The 27626-nt window shown below is 42.9% G+C and overlaps 1 protein-coding gene across 4 annotated transcripts in view; it reads left to right on the top strand.

Moving 5' to 3' along the window:
* The window catches only part of ACIN1 (apoptotic chromatin condensation inducer 1), a 204569-nt gene that overhangs the window by 148955 nt on the left and 27988 nt on the right, over window positions 1–27626 (top strand). For 2 of the 4 annotated variants that reach the window (XM_089678204.1, XM_089678203.1), the window contains exon 9: window positions 20315–20435. In XM_089678204.1, the coding sequence (XP_089534330.1) occupies window positions 20315–20435 (121 nt within the window). Of the gene's footprint in view, window positions 1–20314; window positions 20436–20984; window positions 21677–27626 lie in introns of those variants that run through there. The other 2 variants (XM_089678206.1, XM_089678205.1) reach the window with 2 other exon arrangements.

Raw genomic sequence — 27626 nt, 5'->3', positions numbered from 1 at the left:
CCCTGCCTCCCGGCTTCTGAAACCCTTAAAGGGCTGGGAGGCGCCAGCGCCAAGGGGTTAAAAGCCTTTATTTCAGCAAGTCCCATATTTACATAAAATTTTTGATTGATGCTGCACTTTCTACCCTGCAATTAGAAGATCAAGCTGCTATTCCAGCATAGTGGGATAGCTTTAGTCTGGAGGCCTTGATGGGAACTAATTGCTGAAGATTGGATCTACCTCTTTTTCTCTCTTATGGTTATTATTCCTAGTTCTAGTTTGTGAATTCCTATTCCTAACTTTTTATATGTGGATTTTGCTCTTTACAGAGCTAAGTTTCTAAATTCCTAGAATCATTTGTTAATAAATGATCACATAGGCTGTAGTGTGTCTACCACACCCCTGACAGACCTTGGGTGTGTCTTTTCTCTCTGGTCCTGGTGTATTTATATGCTTTTACTACAGTGTTTCTGTAGATAACCTTAACCTTTCTTTTGAAGGTATTTAGAATCACTGATTTTTTCCAGCTTACGATTTATCTTTGCCTCTCCAATTAGATTTTCTGCTGAGAGAACAGTGATATTCATGCATGTCTATTGAGACATTGTTTACCATATATATCGGTACATGCAGCATGTTATGGGAACTCCTTCTCCCTGCAGTCAAGGATTCGAGTGTTCTAGTTACGCCTCAGCTAAATACCTGGTTCATCTTTTTTGCTTGGACATAAAATATTGATCCAGCACTGTGCCCATCTGCAGCCAGCGCTTCTCTATTTCCCTCTAATCTATTTCTGTGAGGCGGAAGCTGGGCCGAGCAGCACTGTGTATGTCTACAGACAAACACAGCCCGACTCAGGAGCGACCTCCTAGGTGTGCCCCCATAGGAAGTGGTTTCCTATGGTTGGCACACAAACAATAGGAGAAGCCTAGAGAGCTAACATGTGACATCAAAGAAGAGGATCAGGGATGCTCTGTGCAATACCATTGCACAGAGCAGGTAAGTATTACATATTTGTTAAAAAAATGAAGCCCTGACAGTCACTTTAACTGTTGATCTATTTTTTTTTTCTTCTGTTAAGGAAGTTTGTTGTTCCACCTGTTTTTCTTTTGTTAAATGGTTGGTTGTCCTCCACGCTATTAAGGTCCATAATTCTTTCAGGTTATTGTTTCTCCTTAGTGCTTATCACCTCTCCTGAACTGGAACACCAGGTTGATCCTTGATTCCCTTCCTTTTATCATTGCTATTTTATTGGTTCTTCATCTGGCCTCTTTGTAATAGCTTTCCACATCCATTGTATCTCTCTGCCCACCCTCAGTTGCTCAGGACTACATTTGGACATCCCCGAATGTCTTGAGTATTACTACATTCCTGTGTTCTTAGTTTATGATAAAGAAAATCTGATCTTTGTACTTGCTGTACCATTTTTTTCTTGAATTCCATAGAGAGACATGGGTCCTGTACCCCTGTGGCCTTGTGTACTGCTTGCTCGCAAATTGAGGCATGATGGTTTAGGGTGGGGTGGCCTAACATTTTTTGTTTGCCAGTATCCAAACTTAGTAATACGTAGACAGTTGGGTTATACCACCACCTTTACGAAGATCCTATCTCCCACAATGGACTTTAAGCATTATTTGAATTTAGTGGCTAGGGAAATGATAGCGGTGTCCAGGAAGACATTTGCACTGATACTTGTGGTGCTCCAGCTTCTTTACAGTTAGGGTGTTTATCCATTATATAGTAGTAGTTGTCCCATCTTTCTCAGTATCTTACTTTAACAGCAGGGACCATGAATAACCCATTTCCTTCCTTTAGCTAACTGATTCTTAATTTTCAGTTACTGTTGAGCCTGATAAAGAGCCTGATGTAAATCACCAGTTTGACTCTGATTTTCTGCCCTTCTTGGGTGATGAGATTTTATCAGGGGACCTATAGTCTGTCTTCTAAGCAAGAGGTGGTTGTATCTATCAGTGCTGTTTGCAGCTCACTGAAGAATTGGCCTGCTCTAAACCCTAGCACTGTGTTGGGCCATGGTTCGTACAAAACCAGGTGTTCCACAGAGTACCTTTCTTGAGAACATAATAAGTGGTCTACCCCAAAAACTGTTGTAAAAAGTGGTCTACCCCAAAATTGGTGCATTTTCAGACCTTTCAGTTGAATGGACTTCTTTACCACAATGCGTTTTAGCAATGCACAGAAAAAGGTTGAACCCAAGCCAAAATGTTAACAGGTGACAGTGCTCTTAAAGCGTATGTTCAAAGGAGATATTGTATGGTAATATCTCATACCTTTTACAGGATGGTATATTCAAATATATTTGCTAACATTACGAATTGGGTTAGGCTGATGACCTATCCAACAGTAAGGTAACCAGAACTTGCGTTCAAAGTTTCAAGATGGATACAAGAGTCTTTTTATGTTTTGGAAAAGTGTTTATAGACCTACAAATTAGAAGACTAATCCACATTAAACCTTTCCTATCTGCCCACCTGTGCCTCATGTTCAGCAATCAAGTTTTCACTTTCTTTATCATTTTAGAGTAAGGTAACGAGATTAGGTATAAGTAAACCTAATAAAATGTAATAATATTGTAGCTTGCCAGTCCTTAGATGGCTGTTGTAAACATTTTTGGCAAGTACAGAAAATACCCATTGATCATGACAAAAAGCAGTGTCCATGTCACTGCCTGTGATTTGAACTGAAAGCCATCTTTTTCTTGTGTAAACTAATCCCATCGCCATCCATGTAATGGAAATGAACAAAGACACGTTAGAAGTCCAGTCTGTAGAAATACAGAAAGGAGTGCCAGACCAAAATCAGATAAGAGTCCAAGATCATTTTAATTTAACAAAAAAAAAAGTCATATAAAAACAGCCAATGCGTTTTGGGAGCAACAGCACTCCTTCCTCAAGACTGAACACTGGATAAAACTTGGATGGAAACCACTGACTGCACAAGATTTATAGCAAAACCAATTTTGAATTCTGCTCATGGAGGAATAACTTGACAACATTTTATTTGCTTTTTATCAGCAAATAAAATTATTGTGGACTCGCTTATCTGATTTTGGTCTGGCATATTCTGTATTTCTGTGGTTTGCTTTACTGTTCGGTGCCCATCAAGGGAAGCAGTGATGTGTGGGAGCGGCCTAGCCAGAGCTATTGAGCTTGTTTGTTTTCCTTCACTTTCAAGTCTAAAAGTTATCAGCATGTCTTTTGAGTATGCTATTCTGGAGTCTGTAGATATAGTGGATGAGTGAGTATAACTCCCAAGGACAGGAAATATGTTAATTGCAGGATTACCAGGTATAAATAAAAAGGCAAAAATGAATGCAGGCGACTAAGTGGAGGACTAGTAAGCTGCAGTATAATGAGGATTTTGTACTTTTCTAGGAGTCCATTGAGAAACATAGGAGTCAGGTTTTACTGCTGCCTACAGGAGGATTGAACACTGGCAAAAAAAATAATTGTAGGCCAACACAGGATAATCCCTCTTCTACCCAGCATGCCTTAGTCTATAGCAAGCCATATCAAGAGCATTAACATAAACAAAGAGGGGTGGGACCTGTATCCTTAAATAGATTTGCATAAAAGGATTTTACAAGGAATACAAAAGTCCTATTTCTTAATTGTGCAGTAGAGGACACAGGTTGCCAATGATGAAGACCGTGGGTTATATGCCATGATGAGGTTATTCTGGGTACTTTGGATCTCAGTCTCCACTCCTTGAAGTCCCCCCTTGATTCCTTGGAGAACCCCCTATTTCTCTTTTACAAGTAGAGCAGAATTTTCTATCGTTTGACTTCAGTACAACCAGTCTGCCATTTTTTTTTTGGGGGGGGGGGGTTCGTACGATCACTGCCAGTGGCTAAATCCCTAAAGTTCCAAGACACCTGTCACCCTTGGAGTGGGATCCAAGGATCTTCGCAGTGAATTAACTGGTGACCCTATGGGATCAGTTCTGTCCATAGGATCTTAATCTGCTGCTGTCAGCTTTTCCAGAAAGCTTCCTTTCAGCTCATTCAGAATCTTCCCTGTTGGTTGACCTTACTCATAAATTTTGTTTTTATTTTGATTATGACATTGGTTAGATTAGTCTTGTAATTGGCAAGGTGGTTTTGAGGCATCAAGCCTCCTTTTTTTTATTAATGTGGTTTTTCTCTTCCAATTTTTCAGCCACTAATTTTATCTGAAACTCTCAAAACTCATATCGTGCCTGCAGGCTCTTGGAAGGGGTGTCCTCTGTTTTGTTCCATTATTTGTAGGTGGATTGGGTGGGCTATCACTAGGTATTATGCTTTTGAAGGATAGAATTTTTTTTCTAAGACAAGTGTGGCTTGTTCAGTTATTACCTCTTGGGCATTTCAGCACCAGGTGTTTGTGTCACAGCTTTGCAAGGTTACCATCTGGTCTTCTGTACACACATTTAAATTTTACCAACTATATGTTCAGGCCTCTGCTGACACCAGCTTCGGCTGCAGGCTGCTTCAAGTCACTCTTTAAGTTGGGAGCCTGATTGCCTTGTTTGGGCCTGTTGACATCATTGCTGTGTTTTCTACCCCCTGGTTATATTGCTTGGGGATGTTCCATGGTCTTAATGGAAGCCTGTGTCCTGTATGCTTTAAAACAAAAAAAATAAGTATTTACTTACCTGTAAAATCCTTTTCTTGGAGTATAGTACAGGACACTGGCCATCCTCCCCTCTGGCATTTTCTTCTTACTGCTTGCCTAAAAAATGAGGATTGCTGGGTGTGGGAAGGTTTTTCGAGGCTGTCCTAACAACTTTGTTTCCTATTGTCCTCACCTGAATGTTGCAGCATCTAACCCATGATTTTGGTTAGTGGAAGTGGTACAGCTATTAGCATTTGCCTAAGAAGGCATCTGACCAACCTTCCACAAGAGACTAAGGATCAGCCAAGGAAGGGAGTCCTGACCTTAGGTCAACCAGTCCTATAAAGTCATTAAAGCATACCCTGTTCCTGTCAGAGGATGCAGCATGAGACATCCATCTGCTGACAATCCAGGGAGGCATGGGCCCCCCAGCAACGATCTCCATTTGCTATGCAGAATCTTGGGCATAACTAGGTACATGAACCTCACCATATCCAAAGGCTACCAATCGAGAGTAACTAATTCCAAAGAGACAGGAAAGATTCCTTGGTTCTCCAATGATGGAAGCCCCCAAATATGAGAAGAAGAATCCATCCCAGCTCCCTGGATAAGCTGAACAAATTTGACAGATTAGTGTCGCTGCCAACACAGGCTGAAGGGCAAAACCTGCCAGAGGAAAGTGGGGGTTAAAGGGGGATTCTCTAAATTCCTTAACATTAAGCACACTATATACAGTTGTGTTCAAAATAATAGCAGTGTGTTGAAAAAAGTGAATAAAGCTCAAAATCCTTCTAATAGCTTTTATTTCCATACACACAAATGCATTGGGAACACTACACATTCTATTCCAAATCAAAACATGAAGAAAAATAGATCAAATTTGTGTTGTTCCTCTAACAAAATTGAAGAAAAGTGAATATTAGACTGTTCACAAAAATAGCAGTGTTTGTATTCTTCTTTACAAACTCAAACATTCACTATATAAACTGAAAAATGTTTGAAGATTTTGCTTTCCTTTGAATGACTTAATTAATATTTAGTTGTATAACCACTGTTTTTGAGAACTGCTGTACATCTGTGTTGCATGGAGTCAACCAACTTCTGGCACCTGTGAACAGATATTCCAGCCCAGGATGATTGGACTACATTCCACAGTTCTCTATTTCTTGGTTTTGCCTCAGAAACTGCATTTTTGATGTGACCCCACAAGTTTTCTATTGGATTAAGATCTGGGGATTGGGCTGGCCACTCCATAACGTCAATCTTGTTGGTCTGGAACCAAGATGTTGCACGTTTACTGGTGTGTTTGGGGTGGTTGTCTTGTTGGAACACCCATTTCAAGGGCATTTCCTCTTCAGCATAAGGCAGCATGACCTCTTCAAGTATTCTGATGTATTCAAACTGATCCATGATCCCTGGTATGCAATAAATAGGCCCAACACCGAAGTATGAGAAACATCCCCATATCATGATGCTTGCGCAACCATGCTTCACTGTCTTCACAGTGTACTGTGGCTTGAATTCAGTGTTTGGGGGTCGTCTGATAAACTGTCTCGGGCCACTAGACCCAAAAAGAACAATCTTACTTTCATCAGTCCACAAAACGTTGCGCCATTTCTCTTTAGGCCAGTCAATGTGCTCTTTGGCAAATTGTAACCTCTTCAGCATGTCTTTTTTTCAACAGTGGAACTTTGCGAGGGCTTCTTGCACATAGCTTGGCTTCACATAGGCGTCTTCTAATTGTAACAGTACTCACAGGTAACTTTAGACCTTCTTTGATCTTCCTGGAGCTGATTGTTGGCTGAGTCCTTGCCATTTTAGCTATTCTTCTATCCATTCGAATGGTAGTTTTTCGCTTTCATCCACGTCTTTCAGGTTTTGGTTGTCATTTTAAAGCATTTGCGATCATTTTAGCTGAGCAGCTTATCATTTTCTGCACTTCTTTATATGTTTTCCCCTCTCCAATCGACTTTTTAATCAAGGTACGCTGTTCTTCTGAACAATGTCTTGAATGACCCATTTTCCTCTTCATTTCAGAAAGAAATGCACTGTAACCAGCATGTACAACATTTGCTGCCTTCCTTCCTTAAATAAGGGCAACAATTGCCACCTGTTTTTCAAAGAATGAATGGCCTCACTAATAGAACTCCACACTGATATTATTTTGAACATGCCCCTTTCAATTAGTGATTCAATTACACAGAATCAGCAGCATGCATGTCATGACTGTTTGGGTCTGTTGGATTTCTATTACTCTACTACACCTGCTAGTAAATTATTTGCCATGTAGAAATATAATTTCTATCAAAAACAGTGATTGATCAGGTTAGTGATGTCTGACTGCTATTTTTTTTTTCACAAGTGTACATGTCTAGTAGTTTTCCTGTTAATGTGAGACACTGGCAGATCCACAGTGGGTAGAGAAACTCCTGGGATGTTGAGCTGGTCAGTTAAGTAGCAGAAGGGGTTATTAGTTTCAGCTGCTTTGGTGTTAATAAAATTAACAGGTGCACTAGATGGGCACCAATGAGACAACCCCAAAACCAGAATTGTTTTACAGGTGGAGGCCACTGACATTTTTTTTCCCTACTCCCTTTCTCTGATTGTTTTTCACTGGTTTTGCATTTGGCTAGGGCCCGTGTCACTACTGATAGCAGGCGACGATACCTGGACCCTACAGAGATTGCATAGGCAGTCCGTATCCTCCAGGATAGCACATCAATATGTGCCATTGCCAGAAGGTTTGCTTTGTCTCCCAGCACAGTCTCAAGAGCATGGAGCAAATTCCAGGAGATGGGCAGTTACTCTAGGAGAGCTAGACAGGGCTGTAGAAGGTCCTTAACCCATTAGCAGGACCGATATCTGTTCCTTTGTGCAAGGAGGAACAGGATGAGCACTGCCATAGCCCTACAAAATAGCCTGCAGCAGGCCACTGGTGTGAATGTCTCTGACCAATCAAACAGACTTCATGAGGGTGGCCTGGAGAGCCCAATGTTCTCTAGTGGGTCCTGTGCGCACTGCCCAGCACCATAGAGCTCGATTGGCATTTGCCATTGAACACCAGGCCCGCCATTGGCGTCCTGTGCTTTTCACAGATGAGAGCCGTTTCACCCTGAGCACATGTGACAGACGTGAAATGGTCTGGAGAAGCCGCGGAGAATGTTATGCTGCCTGTAACATTTATCAACATGATCGTTTTGTTGGTGGGTCAGTGCTGGTCTGGGGAGGCATGTCCATGGAGGGACGCACAGACCTCTACAGGCTAGACAATGGCACCCTGACTGCCATTAGGTATCGATGCAGTGGGTCCTGGTTTCCTCCTGGTGCACAACAATGCTCGGCCTCATGTGGCGACAGTATGTAGGCAGTTCCTGGAGGATGAAGGAATTGATGCCATTGAATGGCCCCCACACTTGCCTGGTGACATCTCAGACTGTCTAAGAGCTCAGTGATGCCCTGGTCCAGATCTGGGAGGAAATACCCCAGGACACCATCCGTCGTCTCATTAGGAGCATGTCCCGTCGTTGTCAGGCATGCATACAAGCACATTGGCACCATACAAAGTACCATTGTGAGTTGTTGCAGTGAAATAGACTAGCCTGCTGCATAATTTTTTCACTTTGTTTTTTGGGGTGTCTTTGAATTCAGTTCTCCTGTAGGTTGATAATTTTCATTTCCATCAAACGATGGAGCATCCTTGTGTTCCTAACACATTACCCAGTCCATATCAGTATAGATATCCAGCATGATATTTTTCCCCATTGAGATCTGATGTGTTTTAATTTTTTTGAGCAGTGTGTTTTCCTGGTGCCAACATGGTAGCAATACATGTGTAGTAGCCCCGCTTACTGGTGCATAGCTATATAGAGTGAATGCCCACACAACAGCCCATTCCCTTTTTTGTCCTCATGGAACTCACAGCCAGTGTGAAAAGAAGAAACCCTTACCTGCCTTTTGGTGGTTTTCCACGCAGATTCAGCCTCTGCTGTTTCCAAGCAGATTCAGCCTCTGCTGTAGCACAGCCCTTGACCATGGGATGTTAAAAGCTCTGATAATGCAGGGGACCACATGGATCTTTTGTGGTGAAAAATTGGGTGCTAAGAGCCCCTGCATACAGCAGTGCAGCCAGGGCTATTTTTCCTCAAAAGAACTCTCCTTGGCTGGAGCCTGCCTCCCAAGAAGTGAGTGGAATCATGGAACTGTGACACCGCATTTCCAAAACAAGTATGTTTTCTCATTTTTTGGAATGTCTTCTAATGGACCATGGCTGCACTGTGTTCCACTTTGCATTCTAGTGACCATTGTGTCAGGAAAAGTTAGTTGTCTACATTCAAGGGAATGATGCTTAGGGCTGAGCAGGTTAAGTGGATAGATGTCAAATGGGGACAGTCTTGGGCAAGCAGTGCCCCAGTGGTCATCTTGGAGTTGGGCAAAACTGCCTGAAAGCCATCTTGGAAATGGGCGAAGTGAGAAGACTGGAAGAAAATGGTTTAAAGCACCAGTGGCTTACAGATAGGCTCTCTATGGCCTAGGATTGCATGCCAACATGTTCATTGCTGCAAACCATGCATCAAGCTCCATTTCCTGTTTCCAGCAGATAGATATGCCCTTACTCATGTCTCAATACTGCATTATTTTTATACTGGACTACATATCAGTATAGCAGATGCCTTGCACTATGAGCTACCTGCATAACAAAGATCCACACAGATCCTATAGGTAAGGGTCATCAAACAGGTAGGTATTTGCTATTAAAGTGTATTAAGGCGCGAATAGGTCTTTATCTCAGCTAAAGAGCCCAGTATGTCTTAATGAAAGGAATATACAGTACTGTGAGAGAAGAGACAGAAATCCAGTCACCGTATCAAAAATCCTCTTCCAGACTGTCCTAAAGAGGCAGGCAGAAGATCTGCCCACTATGCTTAGCCACAAAGAATTCCCGTGATCCCTGCCTCTACAAGATAAATAGTGTCAAGATTACCTTAAAAAGGTAGAATGAAGCTCTTCTGCCCACTATTCATAGCCGCAAAAATTTCTGTGAGCACTAAGTGAAGCTGCCTTTTACAAGACAGAATATGTCGAAACTGTCTTAAAGGGGTAGACAGAAGCTCTGTCCACTCTTCATAGCCGCAAAGGATTGCTGTGAGCCCTATGGTTACTATAGCCAAGATATTGTAAATAACTCAAGCTGCAATAGAATACTGTTGCTGCCAACTGCATAAAACCTCCCAAAGCAGAAAGTAGGCCATCTTCTGCTGGCAAGGAAGAGCAGAAAGGATTAACTGGTATTTTATGCTCAGCCTGAAGCTTCATCCCTATTAGGCCATTTTTTAAAGCAGGTAAGTTTGCCGTGAGTGAAGAACCGAAGAAGCCAGAGGTGTCTCGGTAAGAAACTTGGTACAGCAGTTCTTCAGTCAAAGGAAGTAACCTGCATGGCCTTCCAGGGACAGTGTCTCTTGGAGACACCTCTGGACAACAGCATCAGAGATGCTGCTGAGGCTGAACACCTGTCATTCCCAGCAGACAGAGCCTAGAGTACAGAGTACAAGGTCTTTCTCCCTCTAATTGTTCAGAAGTGTCTTTTCGCTACTTGCGGCCTCCTCATATACTCTAGGTTTCTGGGTCAAGGTGTTTTGTTCTGGTAGCAAACAGATCACTGTTCTAAAGCCCATGGTGGACATTACCTGTTCTGCATCTTGAAGCTCTAAGGGGCTGGGTTCAGATGCAAGTTTTCCATAGAAATATACAAAATTTGCATTGCCTCCCTTTACCTGGGAGATTTTCTGCCTTTTGTGGGCATCAAAGATAGCTAATGTTCCCATCCCTTCAGCAATTTCTTAGCCTTGCTTATAGGGTCTGTGCACTACCAATCTGGGGTCCTGCCCCTCGTCAGCACCTTGTGTACTAGGATGCTGGACCCAGTACTAGCCTTATTGCCACCTGAAACATTCTCATGGTGGGATCTTTAGATGACCTTCTGTTGAGGGAACAATTGGCGCAAGTTCGATTAAGCAACCTGACATGATCCTCCAGGTATTCTGGTAATTTGATGGGTCCAGACCCGTCAAAGATCATTGCTGAAACTGACTCGTCTTGGGAATACCTGAATAGTCCTCACCGCTCAAGACAGTGTTTTCATTATTGGTAACTTTACATACTCTGGTCTCAGATTTAAGCTGCCCAGCCCTAAAGCCATCTGGCTCCCAACTTTTGTATAAGAGGTCTAGAACCGAGGTTAGCCTCATGTGAGGCAATTCATTTGACTTAGTTTCACCCCAGGTCTTTACAGCCCTTTGTTCCTATGGCTACAAGCTGACTCTTTGGACAGATGATTTGCCTATCATGCTGAGGCTCAAGTGTGTGGCTCTGGAGCGATGGAATGCTCCCTTCCCGTTTAAAGTGAAACTTTACCCATAACAAGGAAAATGCTACCAAAACAAGTGTGTGCTGTAAATTGCAACCAGCATTGTTCTGGTTTCTTCTTGCTGGATGCTCCCATTTTGCTGAAGCCTAGAGCCTCTAAACAACCATAAATCTTTAAGCTGAAAGTGGATCAGCCTCTAGTGGCTCTGATTTTTTTGGCACAGTGCTTAAAAATAGAGCGCAAGTGAGCATGTGCAGAGCAGAGTGAGACTGTGTATTACTGGATTTTAAATAGGATAGGTACTTATTTTTACCACTTGCCTTCCAGAGGATTTACCCCCCTTCCTGACCAGGCCATTTTTTGCATTACAATGCTGCGTTAGTTTAACTGACAATTGCGCAGTTATGCCACGCTGCACCCAAATTAAATTTAGGTCCTTTTTTTCCCACGAATAGAGCTTTCTTTCAGTGGTATTTGATCACCTGTGCAGTTTTAATTTTTTGTGCAATAAAAAAAAAAAGACAATTTTGAGAAAAAAAGTTTTACTTTTTGCTATTAAACATGTCCAGTGGAAAAATTTTAAAAATCTAATTTTGTCATAAATTTAGGCCGAAATGTATTCTGCTACATTTCTTTGCTGGAAAAAAATCCCAATACATGTAAATTAATTGCTTTACGTGAAAGTTATAGCGTTTACAAATGGTGTTATATGTACTGGGCTTTATTTTTACTAGGAATGGAGACAATCCGTGACTTATAGCGGGACTGCGGTGGGCATTCTGGCACGGGGGGGAACTGACATCCCCAGTGACATCAATACAGTGATCAGTGCTAATAAAACCACTGACACTGTACTAATGGCTCTGGGCATGAAGGGGTTAACATCTGGGGTGATCAAAGGATTAACTGTGTGCTGTTTTACAACAATGTGTGCTGTGTTTGTGCTGCACTAAGCACACTGCTTTGCATGGCAGTGTGCAGGAGCTTACAGGGAGGATAACTGTTTTGTTTACTAATGATTTTGCACACAGCTGCCACCCTGTAGCAGTATTTCTGCTATGGGGCAGAGCTAAAGCAGTTAATGTTTTACATAGCTAGAAAGTCAGGGCCAAAACATATTGGCACTCCTGCAGTTCTGTCAGATAATGCACCACTTCACCCAGAAAATTGTTGCAATTACAAATGTTTAGGCATTCTCATGTTTGTTGCTTTTGTATTAGTATGGCACAAAAAGCGGAGAAACAAAAAGCCAAATTTGACACACTCCATGCAAAACCCCCAAAAATGGACTGGACAAAATTATTGGCACTTTCCCAAATTTTAAGAAATAACTGCATTCCACAATTGCGATACCCCTGTAATTTCTAAAACTCACCTGTTTCAATTAACAGGTGCTGACAATATAGAAATCACACCAGCACCCAGTTAAAATGGCGAAAAAGTGACTCAACTTTTCTGTGGTGTGTCTCTGTGTGCCGCATGGAGAAGAGAGAGAGCAGCAAAGAATTGTCTGAAGTTTTGAGAACAAAATATGGAGAAAAGCTTGGACAATGTCAAGGTTATAAGTCCATCTCCAGAGATCCCAATGTTCCTGTGTCCACTGTGTGCAATATTGTCAAGAAGTTTACAGCCCATGGTACTGTAGGTAATCTCCCTGGACATGGACGAAAGAGAAAAATTGATCAAAGATTGCAAAGAAGAATTATTCAAATGGTGGCTAAAAGAACCTTGATCATCTTCCATACAAATTCAGGCTGACCGTCAGGCACAGGGTACAACTGTCAGCTTGCACTATACGATGCCATCTGAATGAAAAGGGACGCCATGGTAGGAGACCCAGGAGGAGGACCCCACTGTACCACAGAAACCTAAAATAGAAAGATTGGAGATTGCCAAAACGTTTGGGAGAATGTGCTGTAGACAGATGAAACAAGATTATAGCTTTTTTGTAAAGCCCATCTTTCTACTGTTTTCAGAAAAAAAAATTACAGTTCCTAAAGCCAAACATGGTGGAGGTTCATTTATGTTCTGAGATTGCTCTTGCTACTTCGGACACTGGATGTATTGACCGTTTGCATGGCATTATGAAATCTGAAGACTACCAAAGAATTCTGGGGTACAGTGTAGGACCCAGTGTCAGAAAGTTGGGTCTTCGTCAGAGGTCATGGGTCTTACAGCAGGACAATGAGCCAAAGCACAAGTCAAAAAGCATCCAGAAATGGTTTCAGACAAGGTGCTGGAGAGTACTGAACTGGCCAGCAATGAGTCCAGATCTCAATCCCATAGAGCACCTGTGGAGAGATCTCAAAACAGCAGTTTTGAAAAGGAACCCATCCAATCAAAGAGACCTGGAGCAGTTGGCAAAAGAGGAGTGGTCCAAAATTCCAGTAGAAAGGTGTAAGGAACTCATTGATGGTTACAGGAAGCAATTGATTTCAGTTGGGTGTTATACCAAATATTAAATTGAGGGCACCAATAATTTTGTCCTGTCCATTTTTGGGGTTTTGCATGGAATGTGTCAGATTTGGGTTTTTGTTTCTCCACTAAAAAATAAACTAATGCCTAAACATTTGTAATTGCAACAATTTTCTGGCCGAAGTAGTGATTGAACCTGCAAAACGGGCCTGCACAAAGTGATCTAGCAGGACTTACAGTAGTTTTCTGACTAAAGTTCCAACCTAAAGATATGCCTGACAGTTGCTCAAAGGGATCTACTGGATCAAGAACATCTGTTCCCATGGAATGTTTTTTAACATGCAGCTTCGAGCTTCCTTTCGCAGCATTATATTTAAAGCTCCAGAAACAGAGCATCATGGAATCGTCCTGCTATGCTGGGAGATCTGCTTCTTGTTAAATCTATTGCTCGATATGCAATGCAAGCTTATCATGGTGTAAGCCTCAAGACTTTCTCCCCAGGAATTTTTTTCGTGGGACAAGTCCCCTTCTACAGCTGGGCCTAGGTTGGTGTTTGGCTGACAGCACTGTTAGGGCTCTCAATGTTACTGCCCTTGTGAACCTGTAGGATTGGAAGTAGTTCACTCGTAGCCTTTGCTTAGTGAGGTGAGTTTTTGGACTTGTGGCCGTTTCTGCCATGGAACCCTTCATGCAGACAAGGTTGTTGAGATCCAGTTTTTCATCTTGCTTAGGGTAGTTGCTATCTTTCCCCCCAAACAGGACATCCTTATCCAGTTCTTCAGTCTTTCTCCAGTTCAGCCAAAGCAAGTTTTCTTCTTTTGGTTGGATGTGGTCAGGAGGGAGAGTCTATTGCTCAGTCTCTACTTGTTTTTCAAGATGGTCCCTGTACTGTTGCTCCAATTTCTAGTTCCACCATGTTGACTTGTCTCAACAGATCCCCTGTTCTTGACAGTACGCACTTTACTAAATTTGAGTGCTTCCTGAGATTTAGGTGCAGACGATTGCTTCTCAGATCTGCATGGCTGAAACCTAGGCTTCTATTCCCACTTTCTCTATGTTCTATCAGGTGATTGTAGCCGTATTCATGCACTTGCAACAGGAACAGTTGGGTGCTGTTCATGGTGCCTTTTTTTTTTTTTGCACAGACGTTCAGGTTTTCAGGGTGTGCCCTTGGGATTTGGATGTTGGTGAAGATGGGAACGGTATCACAGATGGTGCTCAATTGTTTCTGTACCGGTGGACATTAGGCCTCGTCTTAAGCCAGTTTCTGGTATTAAGAACCCTCGGGTAGGGTCTAGATCTTTAGGCAGTTCACAGCTCTTCTGTTATCGTTGCTTCAAGAGCCTATGGGTGTTTATTTGCCTATCCCATAGTAGGATTGCTTTGGCAAGCCTTAGGGTAAGTATCACCTCAATACATCCAGATCTAAGATGGCACACTTGCAAACAGCTGTCGTTTAGATAGCCAGAACAACTCTACTTAGTTTCTTAGAAACCAACAAGGGTGGAAGGCACCAGCGCACAAATGCCTTTTTTTGATTCCTAAAGTAAATTTAGGATAATTTATAATATGGCTGGGCTGCAGCCACTGGAAGGAATTGCTGCACATTCGACCAGCAGCATTTGAACATCGTGGGTACTGCAGAGATGTCAAATGACACAATAGTCAGGATAGCCAAACCAGTCCTTTTACGGTACATTCCTTCAGCCCTCCTGATGGGCTCAGTAGTCCTCACTACAGCTGACTTTGGTGGAAAGGCAGTAGTTTACACACTTTTATTTCTTTATAAGATTTTGCATAAGCTTCCCACCCTTGTAGCCATTTATTGGTCTACCGCATGTATGCTGCCGTTACTTTCTTAAGAGGACATCTATCCAAAATAAGGTTATGGAGATCTATAGATATAGCATATCCTTTCATTTCATAACATTAGTGTTGTAATAATAAACAATAGTTGTTAATGATAATCCAATATGTTTACTGCAAAACATCTTTCATGTTGTAAATGCTGCCTGTCTTTTGGGCATCTCTTTGCACAACTTCCTGAATTCCCTACATGCCTTGCAGCTTCTCCTCTACTCTTTATTTTCGATTTCTAAGGACTACATCAGTGTTTCTCAACCTTTTTTTCAGTCAAGGCACCCTTTAAAATTCTGCACAATCTCAAGGCACCCCGTTCTAAAGTGTAAAAAAACTATTCTACATCTATCTAGTACATCCAACGTTCTAGGCAATTTATTCTTCCAAAGCGAATACATTTTTGCATACTGGTACCGACTACTATTCCAGTGTGTCTCTCTGTTTCTTTCCCTAAGCCCCGTTCACATCAAGCCTCAATTTGAAATTGTGCGACTTCACAGTAAGGCGCACGATTTCAAAGTTGGGGGGCCCACCAATTTCAGGTGCGATTTGCAAGACATCTGATACAGATGTCTATGCAAATCACACCAAAAGTAGTTCATGTACTACTTTTAAGATCGGTGTGGCTCCGACCAAGTCAGAACTATGACCGCTCCAATTGCGGACAATAGGGCATGACTTGGTATGCGATTTGCAAGTCACAGGGCATTCAAATCGCACCGAAGTAAACAGGGTGCAAGTCTGCTGTGACTCCAGTGCTGACAGAGAGGGGCAAACAAGGATGATGTGCATGCAGCCCACGTCCTCCTTATCATTTGATGATGTCATTGGTTGTTAAAATGCTGGCATCTAGAAGGTCATAAAAGTGCACCATGAAAAAAATGTGGTTTTGTGTACTAAATGGCAGGATTGATCCACCTGCTGCCTTGTATACAATTTTTGGGCATTTTGTCAAGGCACCCCTGAAGAAGCCTGGGCAGCTTGGTTGAGAAAGGCTGGACTACATATCTCATAGCTCTTTGCTGCCTGCAAGCAGTGATTCCTGTACTGACTCCACCTCCTGAATCTCCTCCTCTCAGCACCTCTGTAGATCAGAAGGCAGGCCCTGTGAAATGTGTGACACATTGGTGCCTACTCACAGGGCACAGTGAATATGTGTCACAAAATTCAAGGAAGTAAATGTGTGGGATCTTCACAAAGTAAGTTTACAAACTGCAAAAAAAGTTCAGAATAATGCAATTAGCCTAGAAATGAATGTATGATTTGGCATTTTAAAGCGGTTCATTACTCTGGTAGAAAAAAATGTTTTTTATATATATATATATATATATATATATATATAATCTCTATCTATCATCAGGTACAACTCCTGTAGCTGCTGACTTTTACTGAAAGGACAGCTACAAGTCCAGGGGCCCAGTGCCATCCTCACCTTGGCTAGTTCATCACTAACCTTCGAGATCCTGGTGCTGGCATCCTGTGGGCACCCAGTTCCATTCTTGAGCTGTGCTGTGCTTTGGGAATGGTCCTGCAGTCTTCTGTGACATGTCTCAGAAGACTGTGGGGGGGGGAACACTGCTTGGATCACCTAGAGAACGGAGCAGAAGTGAGAACCTGTCAAAACTAGGAACATGGGAGGGGAAGAAGGAGAACTTATAACGGAGTTCAAGTCAGAGCTTAAAAAAAGTCAGCAGCTACAAAAACTGAAGCTCCTTTTAAAAATATCTCTTGAACGTGCATTGTTTAGGAAATATTTACCTGTGTAGAGCACTGCTGCATGCGCTCTGAAGGAACAGCATGCCTGGGCCGTAAAAAGCGATATGCGCGGGAGTGACGTCAGCGGTGACAGTGCGCAGCTGGAGGACTTCAAGGTAAGTATCACATAATGTGCTATTATGTGATTTATCTTGCAGGGTTTTTATATATATATATATATCGCGATTTACTATCCCTTTACGAATGGGTACCTGGCTGTGACCGCTTGTGGCTTCACAGCCAGGTGCCCACTGCGCATGCATGAATAGCTACCCCTTGTGAATGGTCCCTTAGTCTTCTGGGACCTGTCACGTGTCCCAGAACAGTACGGTGGGCAGGTTAACTTCTGCTTCCGATCACCTACGCCAGGGGTCTCCAAACCTTTTAAACAAGGGGCCAGCTTAATGTCCTCTAGGCTTTAAGGGGGCCAGACTATGTGGGAGTAGAACTGGCAGTCTGAATGGGCCACTCTGTCTTTTTCTGCTGTCACTTTTTTATGTAGAAAGTGCTCTGGCATCAGTGGAAGTAAATATTGCCCCATCATTGGTTTTAATGAGGAATACTGTAGTGACCAATTCCATCAGTTGGAGGAATGGTGACCCATCATTGGTGTCTGTGGATGGATAGGTGCCCCATCTTTGATTTCACTGGATGAAATGGTGCCATATATAGGCACGTAAAGGGTCATATCTGCTCCACAGGCTGCAGTTTAGAGACCACTGGCCTAGGGCAAGGGCAGCAGAAGTGGGTGCGGATACCTGTCAAAATCGGGTACCCACCTCCCCCCAGGAGCCAGTTCCTCATGGGGAGCAGGGGACCAGTACTTAAAGCCCCTTTTGGGTAAGGTTCTGCTTTACCATAGATACGCTTTATATTGTATCTTGGAATATGTCCCAATTGCAAGAGTTTACCATCTTCTGTGCTTCCACAAGGTGTTCAAAATGTTTGAATTCCCAACAATGACTGCAGGACAAAGAGTGAATCTCCACACTGGGGACATGGAGTGCAATTAAAAACCGAATTCCTAAAACATTCCCTCCCAAAACTCGAGTGAAAGCTTTTCCTTTCCACAGTTTCCCTGTGTATGAGAGCAGTTCTAGTGGAATGGGTAGTACGAGTGATGAGGCAGGAACTTTGTGTAGGTGAGGTAAATGAAAAGGTCCCATGCACTGGGTGGGGGAGGATGCTTCCAGGCATGCGTGGATTTATCGATGGCCGGGTGTACAGTGTCTGTAACACGATCAGTTAGCAGTTCTGCTCCTCCCCCCACCTCCTCCTCCTCCCTCCTGTGGGAGCAGCCTCCCTCCCTGCTATACGCGGGGCTGCTGGGTAATCACCAAGATGGCCGCAGAGCATGTTTGAGTAGAGCTCCTTTGCCGGACGCCGAGCCCCCGTTGGCGTCGCTCGTAGAAGAGAGCAGAGTCCAGGCGGTCACATTATTCCATATCTGCTTTTCTGCCCCCCTTTTCTTCTCATCCCCTGTCTTCCCCTCCCTCATCTCCCTTTCCATTCGACCTCCACAGGCTCCTTTCCGCCCACCTCCCCCCCTCCCCTTTTCCTTTCAGCCGGCTGCCAGGGAAATGTTATCAGAAAACAAAGACTGGTAAGGGGATTCGGTTCAGGTTCGGTCGCCTTTTTCCCATTAGCAGCCTTGGTGTGGTGGGTTAGCGGTGGCCGCGGGGCGGGAGAGGTGTCCTTTGTTGGGTGGCCATGTGATTGGGAGAGAAGAGGAGGGGGTGGACGTGCCGCAGTGTGTGTTGGCCGGTAGGGATGGCTGCTGGTACGGAGCCGCCTGGATGCTGTGTGTGCTCGGTGGGATGGGAGGTGCCTGTTCTCATACGTGGAGAGGGACGTACAGCATGGGGTGTGCGTGCTGACACACTGCACCGGCACCGTCCTGCTTCATGGATCACCAGGGCCCTGCTCTCTACTTTCTGCACACTTGTTTTCGAAGTGACCTGTACAGAGGAAGTCTACAGGCTGACTTCACTGTCTGGAAATGCTCGTTTTCTGGCCCACTACTTTGATTCACAAACTGGATTAAGAACTTCCAGTTTCCAGATCTGCATGTTTGTTATGAGAAGGTCTATGTCTCCAAAAGGAATGGATTCAGACCACACACTTTATTTTTTAGTGCTGGTTTATTATTTATTTCAGGTGCTTATATAGCTGTCAATTTACGTAGCGCTTTACATATATATTGTACATTCACATCAGTCCCTAACCCTCAAGGGGCGTACAATCTAAGGTCCCTAACTCACATTCATACCTACACATACTAGGGCCAATTAACACAGGATCCAATTCACCTACCAGCATGTCTTTGGAGTGTGGGAGGAAACCCACGCAGGCACAGGGAGAACATGCAAACTCCAGGCAGGTGGTGCCGTGGCTGGGATTTGAACCAACGACCCTAGTACTGCCAGGAGGAAGTGCTAACCATTTAGCCACTGTGCTGTTCACCACAGATGTCGTCCAGCTTTTTTTCTTTTTTTTTTCTGCATCAAAAATGCATGCACTGTGTTTTTCATCTATTCCAATGGCCTTCGTTCACATCAGTGCAGTCAGTTCCAGTGCGTTCTGATGCAGAAAAAAAAAGTAGTGCATGCTGCTTTTTTTCTGCACAGAACTGTACTGGAACACGGCAAAATGCATAAAAAAAGGCACCAGAACAGCGTGTTTGAACTGTAAGCAAAAATGCCTCCGGAGTGCAGTTTGGTGGTGTGAACTGGCCCTAATACTGGTTTACTTCCTGTGGTTCCGTTTGAATGGATTCTCTTTAAATAATACCAGCAATTTCTCTTTGAAATTGCTCGTATTTTATCTATAGATCCAAAGAGAGCTGATGGTAACCTAAAAATGTTAGTTTTGTGCAATGTCCAGATGCATGTGATTGTTACCCTTGGACTCCTTGAATATTTAAGTGGAATTCCAGGCTCTAACTAAACCTAAAACTGCTACCACCCCGCTACCATATAGAAGAAAGATGTTTATACTTGCCTATTCTCAGGGTGCTCCAGTTAAGTCACATGATTTCCCCAGTGCCCAGCTTCTGGGAAAAGGAGAGAGCGCCCGCAACAGATGGAACACCTGGGCAGTGTTGTCACCCATAGGCTTTCTATGGGGCTTCTGTTGCTGGCTGTCCTTCCTCTCCCCTGAAGCATGGCACCTGATCACATATGCGGACCAAAGCGTTCTGAGCATAAACATCTTCCTTCTACAGGGTAGTTAAATAGGTGTTAGAAGGGGAGTGGGAGCTGTTTTAAGCTTAGTAGTATGCACTTGTGATGACCCTGTATGTTTCTTGATAACCGTTAACTCTATTTTGCAGTGCAACCGAGAGAGAGGATACTATAATGGATGTAGTAGAAAATCAAGCTGAGGGTGAGGTCCAAGAAACTGCAAAATCTCAAAATCAGGAGGAGAGTGGCGAGACAGATGAGAAGAAAGAGGTAAGAGTTCATTTGCACCACAGCCAGACTTTCAGGGGCCTAACACTGAGATATATAAAGATCATAATGGGAGCACATGTGTGGGGTCTCTCACCCCATTCCTTTCCAATTTATAGCCATTCATTTACCCATGATGTCTCTGACACGGTAACTTTTCCATAGCTTGACTTCCCTGAGCAATTTAAAAATATCCTATAATGTATAAATGGGGTGTGAGGCCCAAGACATGAAACATATTCATTGTGAGATATGGGGGGAAGCTGACACCTCTTCATTTTGGGGAGTTTGTATAGATAACACATTAAACATTTAAATAGGCCCTCAGTCATCCTAAGCATAAGCCTTGTAATCACCTTAAATTCAGGTGATCAGGCTAATAGTTACATGCTACTTTTCATTGTGGGGTGGGAATCTTAAAAAGTCTCACAATATGGGGTTATTACAGGGAGGGGGGAGATGGTGTTTAAAGGTGCTCCCTGCTCTCTCCCACCTCCCTTGTCCACCAGCGAAGCCTGTATAAGTGTGTGTGCCGTTCCTTCCTTCGTAAAGACACCTGTCCCATCGCCCCAGCGCTTCCACCAAAACCCTACTGGACTTCCAGGCACAGCAATATCCAGTCAGAGCCCAGCTTTACCCGGGCAGCCCAGAGGGTGCCGAACAGACGCTACTATGAGTGTAAAGAAAGGAGGGCTGGGTGAGCTACCTATCTGCAGTACTTCCAACAACATGGAACTCAGTGGCACATTATCTCATCAAGCACAAAGACTTTTCTTTGAAAAAAAAAAAAAAGACTTTCTTTATGAAGTATGTGTATATTCAGAATTATTTAAGCTGTTACGGAGTTGGTTGACAAAAGGACTGGTCTGCACCCCTTCAGAGCTTGGAACTGAGAGATGGCAAAAACATTGGTGGTGGTTTGTTTCTGAAGATAACATTGTTTCCTAAAATGACTGTTACTAATCATAACTTGTATGAAGGATTTATGTTCAGCTGATAAATTTGCTGCATCCATAAAACGTACAGATTACAGAAGATGTGGGGCTCCCCATATTGCTGCAAAGATTATTAAACGGTTTATGAAAAAAATAAAACCCCAAAGTGGACATTATTAAAGACTTTAACCCAACAGTTTTTTCGATCTCTTCAAAGAGTGCATGACCTAGGTCTCAAGTTTACCACAGAAATCATAAGCGCAAAGCAAGAAAAATTAACATTACACCCAGAACTGTATAAAGGACTCAGTATGTGTTTCTGGAGTAAAGATTTGTTGCACTGTTCATCCATCCTGCAGACCTGAGGTTTGTGTCACGCCGCTTATTTGCTGACCCTCTCTGCAACTTTTATGGGTCTTGGCTATTGAAAAAAAAAAAAACCACAGTTCCTGCATCATTGAACTTTTAGCAAAACTGACTCTTAAAAGCAACTGAAAAGTGAAATTAAGGCAACCCCATCTCTCACCCACCCTCCTCACCGTTCACCACTTCCCATCTCACCCTCCAAAAAACACACGACAAAACCAAATCCAAAATAAGTGGAAGGGTACCGGCTGGCCATTCCTGAGCCACGTGGGAGAGACACACGGGGTACCAGGACACTTCATCATTCCTCTGATTAATCGTTGGTTTCTTTTTATATATTTCAATTTCTTTCCTTTTTAGCCTGTTTGGGTTTTCCCTTTTATTTAACAGTTCCTTTTTTTTTTTTTTTCTTTTTTTTTTATTCTTCTATACTAGTTTATATCTGTTTAATAAAGCTTTCCACCAGAATCGTAAGCTTTTGTATTGGGTGGAGGTTTCCTCTTTTAAAAAAAAGCAGTTGTGTTGCAAAGATCAAAAAACCCTGTAAGAGTGGTGTAATACTTTTCTGCCACCTGTGGTTTTGAATCTTCAATCTTTTGAATGCTTAGCTGGCTGAAGAATGTTCAGCATCTGACACCCTTCCAGGAGTTTTGGAGTGGTGGATGCTTGGTCCCTTACTGCTCTCTGTGGCTTTACCCACCAGCTGCTACATCACAACTGTATCCTGTATTGACACCACATCAAGCAGGTAGAACCAGGCACCCAACACTCTTAAAGTTTGTAGAATGCTGAAGATTCTTTAGGCAGCTTAGGTCTTCAAGAGTGTGAAGATTCAAGGTCCAGGCTGTGCGGCATGTATAGTGTACCTCTTTCACAGGTTTTTATTTTTCTCACAACAGTAGCTTTAATATTTAGAGCCACCTATATAGAGAAATATTGTAGCTGTCTTTGCTAACATGGTTTGCAAAATTGCAAGTTTTGGACAGTTGTCCTAGTCCTGATTTAACTGTGTAGTGAGTCACCGATCTGGATTCAGTGTGAAGCCTGAACTCTTATGCTACTTACTTGATCCAGGGCTTGTCCGGTAGAGAAGCAAGGCTATGGATAACAGCCCAAAAACCTGTACATGAATTGGGAATGGCAGCTACAATATTTTTTCACAGTGGCTCTATAAATCCGTTTTTTTTTTCTGTAATGTGCAGTGTGACCTCCAGCAGGTCTGGAGCTTTGAAGAGTGTTTTGTATACCAGTCTTGCTTCCTCTTTTTTTTTTTATATATAAATGTCATGAGCGTATTTTTTAATTAAAAAAATTGGGCTTTCATGACTGCCTCTTGTATTCCAGACAAACAGTACTAGTATACAACAGAGCAGTCCAGAACTGTGTGTTTGTAATTATAGTGAGCACATCACAACCATGTAAAAGAATTTGGATTTCTTTGCCAAATACAAGTTCTAAGTTTCTGGTGGAGCTTTTTCAATGAAACTTTTTTCTATTCTTTATTTTAATTTGCTAAAACACATATTGCAGAACATTAGCTTGGATTGATTTAATTATCTGAAATTGCTTCCTTTTGGATGTTTTTCTGTAACCTGACCAACCTTAAAGTCTGGTTGTTATAGGGGTTTACTCATCTATTCTTTTCAAGGACATTGTTGTATACATTGCACAGCAATTTTTTTCTAGAGCAAAGGAAAACCAATGAAGGCAGTGTAACCTAGAAGCCATCCAGTTTTTGGGAGCCAGAAATCATATAATCATATGCTGTAACTGGATTTGTCTGTCCTTTTGCTGGGAAACAGCAGTTCTTTGTACAAGGAATAACCTGCTATGTGTATAGCCCTTGGTCAAAACAAACTCAAAGGAAAACCTCTTCCTTGATGGGTCTCTGTGCACTGAGACAGCTCAGTAAGCCTCATGCACACACGGTGTTTGTTTTTTTTCCTCTGAACACCAGAATTCCTGGCAAGAAAAATGCTGCTTAAAAAATGCACCTAAAGCCACGTATATCACATGAGTTTAGGGGCGTTAAGCATTTGCGTATTAATGGATTCCATTGACCAGAATATTTACTTTAGCCATTGGAATGCATTAATGCTCAAACCTCTAAATGTACCTACCATTTACAATGCATCTAGGCATGGCTAGCTTTTTTTTTTTTTTTTTCCTGAACATGCTGGGTTTTTTTTTTGTTTGTTTGTTTGTGTTTTTTTCCCAGCCTGTAAACGCTCACATACTAATACATCTGTAAACTCCCATGTGTGCATGTACACATAGGCTAACATAGAGGTGCTTTTACAGGCTGAAAAAGTCAAATGCCTGTGAAAGAGGCTCTCCCCCCCCAGGGTGCGTGAAATTTAGCTGTCCGAGTATAAAGAACTGCAGCCCCCAGCTTCACTGTAAACAAAAAAAACCTGATAGAAATGGATGAGAAGATGGTGGATCTGTTATTTTTTTGTACACTTCAGTTTGTTTTGCTTTGGAGCAAGTCTGTAAAGATGTAAGCATAAGACATCATTGTGTAGATCTTCTGGGTCTATACCCTGGCGAGTCTCTAACCTGCAACAGGCATACAGGCAGTGAAATATAAAGAGTTTAAGATCCAATACTGGATTCTGATTTCAGGTCATTGCTAGGCTAGTGTAAAGCCAACTTCCAGGAAAATAACGGAAAAAAATAAAAAATGCACCCTTGCAGTGGCATATCACCCAAACTGCAAGTCAGTTACTAGTTAGATCTAGAGGAGTGATGAAGAGGCTTTTCACTTGCCTAATTCTTTGCTCTGGCGCTCTCTTCCACCCGAAGCTGTGGTCTGATGGCGGAGCCTCAGGGTCATGTACCATACAGGGACAATACCCTGTATGTACTCAAATCATCTATCTCTAGACATAACAATCAATTAACTCTTGCAGTGCAGGGTGAGGTCTCATTGCAGGGGTCATTTTTTTTGGTTTTGTTTTTTCCCCCCTAAAGTTTGGCAGGTAAGAATGAGCATCATGCAGACAGCACCATTAAAAATCAATAATGGCAATCCCCATTTCTATCCTCACCAGTACACTTAACCACTTGCCCTCCAGAGGATTTACCCCCCTTCCTTACCAGGCCATTTTTTGCAATACAGCGTTGCATTACTTTAACTGACCATTGCGCGGTCATGCAATGCTGAACCCAAATGAAATGTCCTTCTCCCCCCTCCCACAAATGGAGCTTTCTTTCAGTTGTATTTGATCGCCTTTGTTTATTTTTTGTGCTATAAACAAAAAAGACCGACAATTTAACAAAAAACAATATTTTTGACTTTTTGCAAATTTTGTAATAAGTTTAGGCCAAAATGTATTCTGTTACACGGCTTTGCTAAAAAAAAAATTAATTTGTTTGTTTGAAAATTTTATAGCATCTGCAAATGGCGGTATATATACTGGAATTTATTTATATATTTTTTTTCAACTAGTAATGGTGGCGATCAGCAACTTATGGTGGTACTGCGATTGGCATTCTGACACTGGGGGGAACTAACTGCTACTGACATCCCAATGACACTAATACAGTGATAAGTGCTAATAAAAAGCACTGACACTGGGCAGGAAGGGATTAACATCTGGGGCGATCAAAGGGTTAACTGTGTGTGCTGTTTTACTGTGTAAGCATGCTGCTTTGTATTACTCTGCTATGCAGAGCAATACAAAGCAGCATGCTGGTGCTGACAAGGAAGAGATCTGTATTGTTTACATACAAATCTCCCCTGTCAGTGTTCCTCAGCGATCACCAGGTGCCAGCGGGAAATCTTTGGCCGGAACCCAGTGATCAACAGCTGTAGCTGCCAATGGCGGCGCGTGCGCTCCCTACCCTGAGATACAAAATCAAACATTTATACTTGATTTTGAGCATCCCTGCCGCCCTCTAGTTCTGCTGTAGGGCGGTCGGGAAGCTGTTAAAGCTGTAGGGAAAGCTGTCGAGTTTGGGTCCAGTGTAGTCATATGTATGGGCTCAAGTCTCATTTTAAGGTGGAAGAACACACTCCTATCCTTTTACAGCCAAGGAAGCTGACATCTTTGCCTCTGCTTTATCTGCAGTTGACACGTGATCAGCTATGATACCGGGCATTTGATGGCTTGACAGTTCAATAGAGAGCTAACCTAGAAACCGTGACGGGTTTCAGTCACAGCATTTCTTGAATGTATCTCTTTTGGGAAACTGTAAAATCGACGGGAATAGTTTTGACTTTAAAAGCCAAGTTCACCTTTGGAGTATGTTACTTGTGACACCCGTGTAGCACCCCCCCCCAAACTGCAGATCTCTCTCACTATGACAGCAGGTGGGGGTTCTTCTCCCCTGCACCCACTGTCACAATTTAAAAACAGCATGGCTGTGCAGGGGTCTGCCTGCACAGCAACATTCATTGACAACAATCTTTGAATAAACTGCAAGTCCCATCTGCCATTATGGCTTGTAGTTCTCAGAAATACAAGGGCACTCATCAGTTTGACACTTCCTCCAGTGTAATAACAGCCTGCACAGAGGTATGGGTAAGAAAGCTGCAGGAGCCTGACATTGCTCTTTTGATCCACCGATCACAGGTGCAATGCCTTGCCAGCTCTTCAGGAAAAAATAAAAATGCGCATAATTTTTTTTTCTTTAAAAACGTGTGCATTCCCCCCCAAAGGTGAACTTGCCCTTTAAGTCAGAGCTTAGTTAAGGCTGATGACAAATTAGGCCAGTGCTGTCACATGAGGATGAGCAGACAGCCCCATGTGAGCTTCAATTAGAAAAATCTAACCTGCTTCCCCAACTTTGTCCGGTAACTATGTGGCATAGTTGAGCCAGTTACAAGTGCTTGTTCCATCTTCCAGTGGCGGGGCAATTAACATTTTTGGTTTGTCTTACATGGGCAAAGCACTTTTTTTTCTTTTTTTTTTTTTGCTTTAAGTTAGTCCAGTGCCATACAACAGCAATTGTCAACCACTGGGCCTTGGGTTCTCCCTGCCAGACTACCGTTCCAATTTTTGTTCCAGCAGTTGCTGGAGCTGACATGAAGTTGCAGCCTGGCAGGAGTGTGCTGTCGTGCACTCTAGCCACTTCTTGGAATGAAGATCAAAACTGCCAGGTCTTGGAAGCCCGGAGTGCCAGCAAAATGGTGTGCACGAGGATTCGACCTCTCTGGTAGTACAGATGGAGCCATGTTGCTTTACCTTCATTCCAGGAGTGTGGAACAGTGTAGATCTTGGTGTTCTGTGTCAACTAGCTGATGTCTGCCTGTGCAAGCCTGAGCTTGTGACACTGCAGTGGAGCCCCAGCTGCAGGCAGGAGTCCTATCTGACAGCTAGGAAGGGGGAGAAGCTAATCGGCACAACTCTGCCCTGCAAATGTGTAGGAAAGTTTGCAGTCTACTGCTGGGATTTGTGTGTGTGTCCACAGATGTCTCCTTGGGATATTCACTCGCATTCTCCTCCTGAGCTCCTATTCTCTTCTTCTGAAGCCACACATTTCCTTCATCTTGACTACTTTACTGTCTGCCAGGCTCAGAACTGCCCAAGTAATCTCTTCTTTCCTTGATTTTCAGTTTAAAATTACTTATCTTAATTGTACAGGACATGTATATACTTATAGACCAAAGGTTGTATGCTGCTACCTTCACAGGTGATGGGTCACTGGCAAAGCTTTGCCGGAAACACCTGCTTGTGTATCCATATAATCTTGCCTGCTCTGTGAGGCTTCTGGGTTTTTTTTATTTATTTTTCCCAGTGTCCTTGGGTGATGGACCTCTTCTGTGAGATTTTTCTACATCTTCATTCGACCCCCCCCCCCCCCTTTCCTGATCTGTGAATGACACATCTGTCAAGGTCTGACTGACTATTGCCTCCTGGCTCACTAATATTTTCCAGATTGGTTACCC

Source organism: Staurois parvus, unplaced genomic scaffold, assembly GCF_062004578.1.
Source record: "Staurois parvus isolate SC_StPar_1 unplaced genomic scaffold, SC_StPar_1.0 ptg000199l, whole genome shotgun sequence".
NCBI classification, from domain to species: Eukaryota; Metazoa; Chordata; class Amphibia; order Anura; family Ranidae; genus Staurois; species Staurois parvus.
This window is presented reverse-complemented; position numbering and strand designations above follow the sequence as displayed.